This window comes from Passer domesticus, chromosome 24 (assembly GCF_036417665.1).
Source record: "Passer domesticus isolate bPasDom1 chromosome 24, bPasDom1.hap1, whole genome shotgun sequence".
Classification (NCBI taxonomy): domain Eukaryota; kingdom Metazoa; phylum Chordata; class Aves; order Passeriformes; family Passeridae; genus Passer; species Passer domesticus.
Window position 1 is genome coordinate 6,564,992 of NC_087497.1, and position 13,067 is coordinate 6,578,058.

Below are 13,067 nucleotides of genomic sequence, written 5' to 3' on the forward strand. Positions count from 1 at the left end.
TATTTGGCACCAGGATATGAAGCCATTTTTATGCACCTATTATCTCGTTGAACCGGCGAACTAACAGCAGATAACGGGCACTAATTAAAATTGCTCTTCAAACTGGAGGGTTGGATGCTGTTATAATCCCACAGAACCAATAAATTTAATTGTGGGCCTTAAAATGATCTCCCATTTATCAGCTCCTAACACCACCTGACGAGGTGTCAGGGTGCTGTCACTCCCCAAGGCTGTCCTTCAGCCCGACCTCCACCCTCCATGGCAGCAGCTGAGAATTCCCAAGCCATTGCCAAGCTCATTTCCCTTCTGCTGGGATGCTGGCGCTGTCACACTGAGGTTTGTGTTCCCAGGGAATGGAAGTGCAAGGATGAAAAGGGGACAGGGGGGTGGCTCAGTGGTGGGGACAGCCAGCTCACCTTTGCAGGTGTGGTATCCGTTCACGCTGCCTCCTGAGCCTCCTGGAGTGGGCAGAGTGGCACCTGGGCACAGGGGACAGGGACAAGAGGCACAAGAGGGACAAGACAGAAGTGTCAGGGATGCAGACAGCGAGTGATGAATGGTTGCTGCATGACAGACACCACCAAGCACCAAGGTGGTGCCTCCACCACCCACCTGCCCAGCACGGGGCGTTCATTTGGTTTGGAGCCCCTTTATCTCTCCTCCTCCTGCTCCCCTCACTTTCCTGGAGCTGCTCCTGCCTTTCTGGAGCTTCTGGAGCTGGGAAGCTCTCCCAGCATCCCAACAGCACCCAGAGAGCAGGGATGATGTGGCTCCTGCACGGGCTGCAATGCTGGGGACCACTGGCATCTTGCCATCCTGGGAAGCTGCTACCCTGAGCATGATTTTGTGACTTATACCCAATAAAACTGCTGAATGCCTTCCCTGAAGGGATTAATTCCCCCCTAGCCTCTTTTTTTATGGGATGAAACTATTCAAACCAGCCCTGTGTTCATGCTGCCTTTGCCCAGAGATGCAGGGTGCACCAGTGTCCCTTCTCTGGACACCAGATGTCACAACCAAAGGGAGATTCACATTTTCAGGCAAGTCTCTCTTTTCTAACCACACATTTTAAAGCTTTCATGGACGTAAGGTGGTGCACCTTTGGTCACCCACAAGCCTCTCCTCACTTCTCCTGATGGTTTCCCTGAGAACTGCTCATGAACTTAATCCTAACAAACAAATCCAGACCATAAATTCCCATCAATTCCCACCAGTGATGAGAGTCCAGGGACTTGTTCTCACAAGCTGGAAGACATCTTTGAGCTGGTTTCCAAATGAACCAGACATAATCTCATTGCTTCACAGACTGGAAGCCAAAAGGGAGACCAGTAAATCACATCTGACTATTGCAGCCCCAAATGTCATCCAGACATGAAACCCAAATGCTGGAGCTTGATTAAAACACTCCAGCCCTCAGGAGGCTGTGGAACATCACCAGGAGAGAGCAGGAGCCACTTCCACGAGCTCCCCAGAGTGATATGTGTCCCCACAGCAAACACAGGGCAATTCAGAGCTCGTTAGGCTACAGTTAATTAAGCCAAGCCAGGATGATGCATTAAAGCAACGAGTGCCAGTGACTCAACCACTGGGCTGAGCCCCATCATACTCAGATCACCACAGGCCCTCTGGATTTGGTTAAAAGGAGGAAATAAGCCCATTTTTGGCTGAAGGCAGGCTCGGAGGAGATGCAGTGCTGACAGCAGAGCTGTCCTCAGGAGCTCTGGCCACAACTCACCTGCCTTGGGTGGGGTGCTGGGGGCCGTAATCTCCACGATCAGGTTCTCCAGGAGGGCCCCTCTGCGGCCAATCTCCTCCACCTGGGGCCCCTTCCCCTTCCATTCCTCCAGGAGATCCTGCTCAAAAGCCAAGTTTGGGATTGGAGGCCACACTTGCCCGGCCACAGCCCTTCCCTCCTCGCCTGTCCCCTCTGTGGTGACACCAGGACACAGCACCCAGGGCCCCAGCTGATGGCTGCTCTGGGGGAAGTGGCTGTGACACATCTATTTTTGCCAGGGGGGAATCAAACAGCAAAAAAAGCTCTTCCCATCTAACGGGTCTGTGGAAGGAAACCTTCTCCCTCCCACCACTCTGGGGACATCCCTCCTCCCCCTCCCTGCAGAGCCCAGCCTGGCTGAGCCCAGTCCTGGGTGCTGTGCGGTGTGAGGGCTGTGGGTGACTCAGCAGAGCTGCTCTGCCTCTGAGTTGTCACATCCTGAATTGTCACATCCTGAATTGTCACATCCCTCTGCTGGAGCACGGCGGGCTGACAGGAGGCCACCTTCCACATCTACCACAGGAAACACTCAGAAAAAACAAACCTGAGTGTGCTCGGGTCTCCCACTCCTAAACCCTGCCCAGAGCAGGCACAGGGAGTGACAAGAAACCAGGCAGTGCCCAAGAAATCTCTCACACTGCTCCCTGCTCTGCACGCCACTGGATGCATGCTGAGACCACCAGCAGCCTCTGCTTCCAGGGGTTTGTTTCACATTCCAGCATTTCAAGGCTTTCCCGGTTTGATCCCAGCTCCCTTGGCCCACCTGGATCTGCTGCCTGTGCTGCTGCAGCTCCTGGGTGCCCAGGGAGGTCTCAGCAGGTGGAATTTTGCCTTCACTCTCCCTCAGCCACTTCCTCATGGCACCAACCAGATTCCGAAACTCATCCAGTTGCTCCTGGCAGGATGAGGCATCCTTTTCTCTGGGAGTGAAAAGGTTTTGGAGAGTCAGAGCTCGTGCTCTGCCTTGTAATTACCCCCTCCTGAATGTAGCACGGTTGTGTCCCTAGGAGCCCTTTTTAATTATAATAATAATTATTATTATTATTAGATGTTGCCTGGGAACAGCACAAAACGGGGAGCAGGGTGCCAGCCCCCTCCCTGCTGCTGACCCCCTCAGATCCTGGCTGGTGGCACTTTTGGGCACTCCAGTGGTGGCCAACAGCCACGGGAGCACCCCTGCCAGCCTGGCCAGGCTCTTTGTCCTGGGAAAAGCAATGTTTTTGGGAACATAGGGCTCATTCATGCCGTGCCCCCCAGGCACCAGCGTCCTGGGGGAGCCCAGGCTGTGTCCCCCCTCCTCCCTGGCCACAGCTCCATCCCTTCAGCCCATCCTGGGGGACAAGGCAGCCCTGGATGGGAGTCACAGCCCCCTCTGGCTCGTCCTTGCTGGCCACAGCTGTGAGCAGCCTGCACAGCTCTGAATGACTGGGCATTATTGGGAGTTTCATCTGCTTTCCCCCACCACCTCCCCTGCCTTCTGCAGGGATTTTGGAGCTGCAGGCAGAGAGGTGTGGCTGCCAGGGATGCTGCTGCTCTGACCCTGCTCAAGCTCCCTTTTATCCCCATCTCAGGGCACTCCAGGAACAGGCTGCTCTGCTGTCGCCTCCCCAGTCCTCCCAGCACCCAGCAGGATGCTCTGGGATGGAGCTGTGGCACCCACACAGGACTGGGAAACGCAGAGCTCCTGCTCCTGCTGCAGCACCAGGAATTTTTCACAACGCCCCCAGCCAAGGCTTTTTTTAAAGCGTCAGCTGGAGCAGAGCTGCCTCAGGATCCTGGCGTGGGAGGAGGGCAGGAAGAGCTGGCTCATGCCCCCCCTCCTTGGAAAGGAGATCTCCACAGGGTCTAGCTCAGACCATGAAGCCACCCCCAAGCTCCCCTCCCTGGGACTCACCTGTCTTTTGCCACCTTTTGTAGCTGCAGGAAATCTTTCTTCAGGCTCTGCAGCTTCTCCTGCTGCTGGGAGGGGCTGGGGGTGAAGCCACAGGAGCTCAGCTCCTCAGCCAGCTGCTCCAGGGTGGCCAGGTCCTCCTGGTGCTGCCTCATCTCCGAGTTCAGCTCCTGCCAAGAGCAAAGGGTGGTGATAACCATGCTCCCCAAGCAGCAGAGGGGATGAGCTGGGCAGCCCCACACCCTGCTGAGCTGGAGAGACCCTCTGTGGGCAGTGCCACGTGTGGCAGCAGTGCCAAATGTTGGGCACAGCTCACTGCCACCTGCTCCTCCAGCTCAGCAAACACTGTGAGCAGCTGCAGGGGCAAATCCCACTTCCCCCAGTGCTGGTGACTGGGATGGGATGGGATGGGATGGGATGGGATGGGATGGGATGGGATGGGATGGGATGGGATGGGGGCCCTAGACCAAGCCAAATCAACCCCTGCCACAGCACAGGAGTCTGGTTTGGTGTCATCTTCCAGCATTTCTGAGGCTGTGGGTGAAGCAGCCCCTGTAGCAGGACACTTGAGGCCCACAGCACCCCTGAAAGTCTCCAAGACAACCCTGAGCAACCTGGTCTAGTGGAAAGTGTCCCTGTCCCTGAGAGGAGGCTTGGGATGAGATGACCTTTAAGGTCTTTTCCAAGCCAAATCATTCAGGATTCTGTGGCTCTAAAACCTCCAAGCTCTCTGTCACTCCTGCACTGCCCTCACAGGGATATTTTGCTGTATTATCCCCATGGAGTCTTCAGTTGGTAAAATCCTGCTACACTTGGACTGGATCCTAAAAGACCCCATCTGAAAACCAGCCTGTCCTGGGAATGCCACCTTCTTTCCCCACAGCTGGGAACAGCTGGATCCTGCCAGCCTGGACCTTTCCTCAGACACCGGGTGTAGGAGTGTGCCCCTTGCTGACAGAGTGACAGAACTGTCTTGTGTCTCCTTAAAAAGGAAAGAAGCCCAGAAGTTTCTCCCAGTGATTAGGTGAAAAGCCACCCCATAGGACCTCAGGGACTTCACTTCAAACTTAAGGGCAGCTAATTGGATAGAAGCCAAAAAGTCCTGCCTGACCAACTGGGTAGAAAAAGAAGAGAACTAAGGGCTTTTGTGAGGTGTTTTTAGCAGGAGCAGATCTCTTGCACCTGGCTCGGTTTTGTCTGCTTGTTATTTTGCCTTTTATTAAACCTTTTTGTTTCCAACACTGCAGCAGAAGCCATCCTGCTTCTTTTATGCTTCCAAAAGTAGCTGAGCTATCTTGGGTGCATTACACATTCCTCTGGGAGCTCGTAACAAGCTGGTGCAGGTGGAAGGCGTCCCCCAGGGCTCACCTGGATGTGCTGGGAGAAGTGCGCGATGTCGCGGTCCGGCTGGTTCCCGGCGGCCAGCAGCCGCGTCCTGCTCTCCGTGAACTGCTGCAGCCTCTCCCACAGCTGCTCGTACTGCTCCACCTTGGGCAGGAGGCCCTTGAGGGCGTCCTCCCGCTCCTGCTGCTGCTGGCACAGCCTCCCGAAGTGCTCTGTCACCTGGGCCAGCTTGTCCTGCAGGGCAGAGGCCGCGGGGCTGTCGGCCGCCTCGGTGAAGCGCGTCACCATCTCCCGGGTGGCTTCCAGGCAGCTCCTCTGCCTGGCAATGTCCTGCTTCAGCTTCTGTGGGGGGCACAGGGGGACAGGGAGGGCTTTTTAAGGGAGGTTCTTCAGCAGAATTAACTGGGCTGCCCTCGGGAGCAGCAGCAGGTGCGTTGACACAACCAGAGTTGGGGATAAAAATTCTTTTACATCCCAGTTTTCCTCTCCTTACTGACCTGCCCAACATGCTCTGCTTTTCTCTCTGTCTGAAATCTTGTTAGCAAAGGAAAAAGGAGATTTTCAACAAGTCTGTGACCTTGCACAGCTTGCCCAGAGATGCTGGAGCTGCCCCATCCTTGGAAGTGTCCAAGGCCAGATTGTACAGGGCCCTGAGCAAGCTGGTCCAGTGGAAGGTGTCCCTGCCCATGGTCTTTAGTGTTCCCTCCCACCCAAACCATTCAGTGATTCTATGAAAATACAAAGCTTCTGCTCATATTCTTTTTAGGGGTTGTTTTTGGTGCTTTCAGCACTCAGTAGTTAAAGCCCACCAAGCCCTGCCTGGTGCAGGTGCTGCTCTGGGGTGTTTGGGTGAGGGAGCCGGGCCCAGCCTTACCACACTCGTGGCAAGCGACTCCTGGATGGAGGCAGAGGAGAGCACGGCTGGCTGGTCCTTCTCCAGGCTCTTCTCAATCTCAGCCACTGACTGGAGGAGGCTCTCCAGGCTCTCCTGGACGCTCTGGGACTGAGCAATGGATTTCTGCAGCAGGTCCGAGCGCTCCGACATCTGCTGGGAGAGGCTCTGGAAGCGGCTCACGATGGCATCTGCAGGGTTCAGCACAGAGGACACTCAGTGGCACAGAGCTCCAAGGGCTCAGAGAGCAGCCAGGATTGCCTTTGGCTCCCCCAAAACTCTCAGTGATGACAAATCCCTGTCCACAAATTCAACAGCGAGGCGGGGGACGCAGCACAAGTGGCCACATCCCTCCCCACGTGCCAACCCTGAGGATGCTCTGCCATGTGATTACCCCCAAATTCGCCCAAAAAGTGACTTATCTTTGCCCCCTCCCACTCTCCCCAGCCCTCCCTGCTAACACTGGCAGCTGCTTTGCTCTGTACCTGTTGTTTCCTGAATGTGGCCGTGGTCTGGGGCTGGCTCCCCTTGGATGTCCAGCAGGGTCCGAGCTGCCTTCTGCAGCTTCTCCACTGGCACCTGGTGCTCAGCCAGGTCTCCCTGCAGTTGCTGTTTTCACACAAGACAAGCCAAAATCAGAGATGGGTCCCAGGCAGGACTGCCACACTCATGGAGCTCAGGGCTCCTTTTACCCCCCTGAGGGATCCTCTGCACTTCATCACTAAATCGTTAAGAAATGACAGAAAAATCTACCCCCACACTGCAGGCAGAGCTGGGTCAGAGGGTTTGGGCTGTCCCAGTGCTCTGGCACCCTCATGGGGGAGCAATGTCCCCCTCAATGTCCCTCTGGGGTGTCTGTGACTGCAGCCCCCAAGCACCTCTCCCAGAAATTTGACCCACCTGACCTGCAGCACAGGACTGCTACACCTGCAGGTGCATCTTTGCCCTCAACCAGCAAAAAAACCACCAACAGGCCAAGTCTCCTCCCTGCTGCTGACTGCTCAGAGCAGCCAAATTCCCATCCAGGCTCCAGCATTCCCCAGAAAATCCCCCAAGTGTACCTTGGTGCTGGCGAGCTGCTTCTGCAGCACGGCCAGGTCTGAGGAGACCGTCTCTGAGAGCAGCTTCCCCAGGGCAGCTTCACTCTCCTGCAGCCACGTCCTGAGAGACTCTGCCACCTCCTGGAACTGCTGGTAGTGATCCAGCAAGGTGTTCAGGTGGGAGCCCAGCTTGGAGCACTGCAAAGGAGCAACGAGAGGTGACAGGGATGCACGCAAGCACTGAGCAACCCATGGGAAAAGGCACAGGAATCAGCAAGAAAGAAAAAGCAATTTAAAAAAATCAATCTTGTCACAGGCTAAATGAATTACCAGGGGTAACATGCAGACTAACAGCAAGACAAGGGTGTTGCCCAAGCCCTGAAGAAGACAATCCTTGTCCTACAATCTGTAAATGTCCTGGCAGCTGGGACAAACATCCCTCTGCCATCCCTGCACAGGAGGAAGAGAGCGCCCAGCTCACAGCCCTTCGCATACCTTGGAGTGCAGCGTGGTGTACCTCTGCGTGGCATCCTCCAGCTTGCTCTTGACCACGCTCCTGGACATCAAGAGCTGCTCTTCAGCATCCCCAGCATCCCCATGCAGAAACTTCTCCCCCGACATGGTGACGAAGCGCAGGTCACCCTTGTGGGAGATCACGTCCTCCGAGAAGCTGCCCTGCCGCCGCAGCAGCTGCCGCAGGGAGGCAGGGTCGCCGTCCCCTCTGTACATCCCCTGCAGGTCTTGCTCCGCCTGCTCCAGCCAGGCCTGGAACTCCGCGTGGTCCCTGAGGAACTTCTGGAGCTCGTCCCGCAGGAGCTGCACCCCTTTGAGCCGCGCCTCGGCGCGCGCCAGCGCCGCCGGGTAGCGCTGCCGCAGCTCCGCCAGCTGCTCCTGCAGCCTCTCCTGCTCCTCCCCGGCCAGGCTGGGCCCCTGCTTGTCCAGGAACGCCTGCGCTGCCTGCGTGGCCAGGATGATGTCCTGCTGCTGGGACAGCAGCTCTTGGTGCTGAGCCTGGAAGAGGCAGGGATGAAGGTGAGGCGCGGCGCTGAGGGTCGCCGCTCGCCCCCAGCAGCGTGGCTGGGACAGCTCTGCAAGGGGTTAAGGCCACAGTGGAGCAGCCTGGTCTAGTGGGAGGTGGGAGTGGAACAGGATGATCTTTAAGGTCCTTTCCAAACCAATTGTTTTCATGATTCTGTGACAAAGCACCAGCAGGGTGGGGAAAACTGGGAAGGTGCCGGGCTGGGCTACAGGAATGCAGAGTGACCCTTTCTGTGGCCATCATGGGCACCTTCTGCACCCTGGTTACACCTTGTGGGTGGGCACATGCCCACCACACCTGGACAGGGCCTTTCTGAGCCTCCCACATGGAGAACCCCATGTTTCAGACCCATCTAACAGCAAGGACAGGGCAGGAGACCTCGGGGGGGACAAGGTGTCGGTGCTGACCTTCAGCCTCTCGTACTGCTCGTCCAGGCTCTCAGCAGCACTGTCTGCTCCCACGGCGTGGCCATCAGGGACATCCCCAGTGCTTTTTCCTGCTTGTGTCCCTGTGACAGGGTGGGGTCTGTACTCTGGGAGCCCTCCCTTCTGCTCCAGCGATGCCACCCAGCTCAGAAGGGAGTCGATCTTATTGCTGTTCTCCTCCAGCTCTTTGGCAGCTTTCACCTGAAAGCACAAAGGCTCCAGATAAGAATGACCCAGTTCTTGCATGTTCAGCAAACTGCTGCACGGGGGAGGGAGACAAAAATCAGCAGAAGGGAAAAAAAACAACCAAAAAAAAACCCCCAAGGAGTTTCCCAGCCTCAGCAAATGCTGAGACACCTCCAGACCCTTTGTGGCTCTCTGCAAGGTGCAGAAAAGCTGTGAAAAATCTCAGCCTTGCTGCTACACTGGATTTCTCATCCTCACAGAACCCAGGGCCCCCACCCCAAAAGGGCTGGGATGTGACTGACAATCCTCATCCATCAGGGGTCACCCCAAAGGCAGACCAGGGACCTTTTCCTCCCCCATTCCCTCCACAACCAGCTCATCCTTGGCTGCAACTCCCAAAGCATTTCACAACAGAAATATCTGGGGGAAACCTTGCCCAGGGAATATCCAGGAAGGAACCACAAATTGCTCTGTGCTGCATCACCCAGATGGACTTCCAGGACCTCACAGTCCCCCTCAAGCAAAGCCTGGAGGCTCTACAGCCCCTGGCACGTTACCTTCTCAGTCTCCTGCTGCACTGCAGCACTCACAGCACTCTCCAGCTCCTTCTGGGCCACCTCTGTCCTCTCCTGCAGGGACTGGTACTGCTCCTTGGCACGCTGCAGGTCCTGCTGCAGTGCTGCCAGCTCCCCGGGCTCCAGCTTGGCCTTGTTCTCCTCCAAAAACTGCTCTGTGCTCTTCAGGACGCCAGCAAAGGAGGCGGCTCTGCTGTGCATGCTCCTCTGCAGCTCCTGGGGGGGTGAAGCTGTGAGGCTCTGGCCACTCCTGAGGTGAAACCCCTCCACCCCTGCCCCCCAGATTTTAAATACCACCGACCTTAACATCGCTTTGCCTCTGCTGCAAGGCAGACAGGTCCCCTTCTGCTCCCTGCTGCTCTGCCAGGGTGCTCTCTGCCTGGCCCAGCCAGCGGCTCAGCTCGGCCAGGCTCTGTGCCCGGGCTGCCTGCTGCTCCTGCAGCGTCTGTGGGCACAGGAAAGGGGACAGGGACAGTCACTACCAGCCCTGCAGCTCCTCTCCTGCTGCTGAAAGGCAAGGTGAGGTTACAGCTGGAGCAGCTGGAGGGGAGGATGCAGCACAGAAAACTTTGTGGCTCTCCAGGCGCTCCCTGCCCGGCAGCAGGTGCCACGTCCCTGCTGAGCTGGTGGCACCTCTGGCACCACTGGAGGTTTCTCTCCGAGGAGCCTGCTGAGCTGCAAGATGGAGCTGCACTGCTCTCCCAGGAAAACTCAGCCACGAGTTTCTGTGCTTTCCCATTCCACCTCACAAACATTAAAACAGCAGCAGAAACTCAGTGAATGAGAGGGACAGGCAGCGCCACTGTGGAGCCCCAGACAACCCCAAATAAGGGATTTTTTAAAATGATTTGGGGTAGGAAAGAGAGCCCTGGAGAGGGAAAGTGTTTCTGTAGCTGATCCAGCTCCTCTTTTTGCTGCCAGAGCACAACACAGAAGCGCCTGTTTGAGCAATTGAGCATGATGTGACCTGAGAGTCCCTGCGACACCCCTGTCCCCCTCTGCCAGGGGGGAAGAAAGGTTTTTGAGATTTTCACTGGGCATTTCAGCAAGGTGGTGTACAAACTTGTGCAAAACACTGTGCCTGTTTCTCCCAGTCATAAGATAAAACAACAGAAGCAAATTCAAAGAGCCTTCTTAAGAGCTCTTCAGCTGCAAAGCGAGTTCTTCCTGGGTTAGGATGGGCGCACACTCAATCTGAAAAGGCAAAGCAAACTGGTTAATACACACACACACTCCAGAGAGCACAGGCAAGAGTTACAGAGAGCAATTGTTAATAAAAAACCACATTAATCCTGTCTTGGATGAGAGGGTCCATGCAGCGGTGGGTGCTGCAGCAGTGCAGCAGAGATCTGAGGACTTGTTTTTGTCCTTGCCAGCTGTTTCCCTGGGACAGCAATGCCTGATGTGTGCAGTGCAAATAGGACACTGGGTGTCCGTGGTGGCCCCTCTACACAGGGATTTTAGGGGGATTACAGGGTTTATTCCACCCAGCCCCAAACAATTCCATATCTAGCAGAGAACTGCTACCCAGCCCTCGGCAGGGCTCCGTGTTTTGGGAGCAAAGCAACCTTCTGCCTGCTAGGAAGAAGAAAGACTTTTAGAGGAAGCTCATGATGTGCAGTGAGAACTCCTGAGCTGGGAGTGGCATGCAGGGGAAACCCCAAACTGGAGGTGCCTCAGCTGCTGTTCCTGTGGCTGGAAGTGCTTCAGCGAGCAAAGGAGGAGATGTCTCACAACCTTCACCTGCTCCGTCTGCTCCACTTGCTGGAGACAGAGCTGCAGCACCTCCACCCGCGCTGTCACACGCTCTGACAGGTCCCTGAAGGCTTTCTGCAGCTCATTGAGCAGCCTCAGCAGCTGCCTGCTCTGCTGGGGGGTTAAATCCTGGGCGTGCTCCGAGATCAGGAACTGGATGTCGAAGGCAGTGGCGTCCAGCTCAGCCTTGGTGTCAGCAAGGGGCTCCTGCAGCTCCTGAATGGGAGAGAAAAGCAGAGAAAATGACCCTGCAGCCAGGGCTGTGCTGCACTGTGTCCCTTCTGCAGGTGCCACATGAAATATATTCCAGGAACACCAAACTCTCCCAGAACAGCACTCAGCATGGAGCTGAGAGCGTCTCACCACAGGGATTTTCCAACTTCCCTCTGCACCAGGTGCTGGAGACACCTCAGCAAGAGGTTTCTTGGATGTGTGTAGGGCTGCACTTGGGTCTGAAGATGACCCAGACCTGGCCCCAGTGACTCCTTGTGCCACCACCAGCTCTCCAAGCCCTCAATCCCCTGATTTCCATGCCAAGATGTCACCACCAAGCTTGGAAACAATCTTTATTGCTAGAAGATGGATCAGGAGACTGAGCTCCTCATACAGGTGATGGAGCAGAGGATGCAGCTCTCTCCTCAACAGCCTGACAGGAATCTCCCCAGCTCACTCAGCCACCACCACACCCTGCACAGGAGCATTTCAACAACCACACCAGGCTGTGCATTATGGAAACAAAAGACTTCAGAGAGCACCCAACACAGCAGCACGAGCTAAGAGCAAACCCTTGGTAGGCTCTGGGAGAGAAGCAGGATTAAAAGCTTCTCCTCTGTGCAGAGGGCAGCAAGTTCATCAGGCTGCAGGATTAGGGGCATTGCCATGGTTACCTTGTAGTGCTGCAGGCAGTGACTCAAGCTGCTGGCATCACTGGCCTGCTGGAAATCGCTGTCATCCAGAGACTCCGTGGTGCCAGAGACCCAGCTCAGCAGCTCCTGCAGCTTGCCCTCAAGAGTCTCGTGTTGGGCCAGGATTTTAGCCTTAAAAGCAGAGATTCATAGTTTAAAGGAGGTATTTTAGGAAGCTGGTGGGGCAGCAGGGGGCTGTTGCCAGCTCTACCTTTTCAGCTGCTGCCGCCCCACGAAGGTTTTGCAGCCGGGACTGCAGGACTTCACTCGCAGAGCTCAGAGACTTCTGCAGGTTCTTGGCATCCTTCTCCAAAGCCTTCAGTAACTGCTCAGGGACTTCTTCAGGGGGGTTGGCCACAATCCTCTGCACAGCATCCAGCTCCTGATTCACTGGGAAGCTCAGCTCCTGCAGCTCAGAGCCCAGAGCCTGAGACAAAGACAGCATCGTTACATCTACGACAGGGTGACCTCACCTCCCTGCTGCCAAAACCCAGCAGGGGTTTTGGAGAGGCAGCTCCAAACACTCAGTCTAGAAAAATTCATCCCACCCTCCAGCCCTGCTCAGCTGCCAGCGCTCTCCTGCCTTTCTCCAGGCTGTAAAATTCATGTCAGCCAAGCTCAGGCTGCTGTCTGGGCAGGGTGGATGGATCAGAAGTAGGGATGAGGTTGGATATAAAAGCCTGTTAAACCTGAGACAAAACTCCCAGAAGCAGGGAGGGGTGCAAGGGCTGTGCAAGAAGCTGAGGAGAGGGGGAAAAACTCTGTCTAAACACCAGCAAAGCCTGGCCCAGCCTCACTCACCTCTGCTTGCTGCCTCAGGTCGTGCAGGGCTGCCAAATTCTGCTCTGCTGGCTGCACACGTTTGATTCTCATCTCGATGTCTCGGAGCATGGAGAGATAAGATATCAGCCTCTGGTCATGCTCCAGACACATCTTCTTGCTGAACTTGATCTGCAGAATCAGACAGGAAATCAAAGCTTCAAACTTAGGCAGAAAAGGAGACAAAGTGTTATATAAAATTCTGGGTTTTTTTTTCCAAAGGAGAAATTTGTTAATAACGTTCCCGCTCATGGACTTGCCACTTGCCAGCCTTATCTACAAGATTTACTACAGGAGAAATAAAACACACAGTTCTTTTTCCAACATAAGCTTATAAATGGCAAGAGATCTCTTGGAGCTGCAGCAAAAGTGCCAAAAAAAGAGAATTCTACTTGTTAGTCATTTAGCAGTAATGCTCCAGC

The 13,067-nt window shown here is 55.5% G+C and overlaps 1 protein-coding gene across 22 annotated transcripts in view; it reads right to left on the reverse strand.

Annotated features, from left to right (window-relative positions):
• Nucleotides 1–13,067, reverse strand: part of MACF1 (microtubule actin crosslinking factor 1) — a 139,499-nt gene that overhangs the window by 59,075 nt on the left and 67,357 nt on the right. For 18 of the 22 annotated variants that reach the window (XM_064398306.1, XM_064398309.1, XM_064398308.1 and 15 more), the window contains 16 exons: nt 12,628–12,777; nt 12,038–12,253; nt 11,809–11,958; nt 10,904–11,137; nt 9,468–9,611; nt 9,149–9,382; nt 8,388–8,606; nt 7,437–7,952; nt 6,963–7,139; nt 6,387–6,510; nt 5,884–6,092; nt 5,034–5,351; nt 3,669–3,835; nt 2,538–2,694; nt 1,736–1,853; nt 417–479 (listed from right to left, as the gene is read on the reverse strand). In XM_064398306.1, the coding sequence (XP_064254376.1) occupies nt 417–479; nt 1,736–1,853; nt 2,538–2,694; nt 3,669–3,835; nt 5,034–5,351; nt 5,884–6,092; nt 6,387–6,510; nt 6,963–7,139; nt 7,437–7,952; nt 8,388–8,606; nt 9,149–9,382; nt 9,468–9,611; nt 10,904–11,137; nt 11,809–11,958; nt 12,038–12,253; nt 12,628–12,777 (3,196 nt within the window). The remainder of the gene's footprint in view (nt 1–416; nt 480–1,735; nt 1,854–2,537; nt 2,695–3,668; nt 3,836–5,033; nt 5,352–5,883; nt 6,093–6,386; nt 6,511–6,962; nt 7,140–7,436; nt 7,953–8,387; nt 8,607–9,148; nt 9,383–9,467; nt 9,612–10,903; nt 11,138–11,808; nt 11,959–12,037; nt 12,254–12,627; nt 12,778–13,067) is intronic. The other 4 variants (XM_064398307.1, XM_064398304.1, XM_064398303.1 and 1 more) reach the window with 2 other exon arrangements.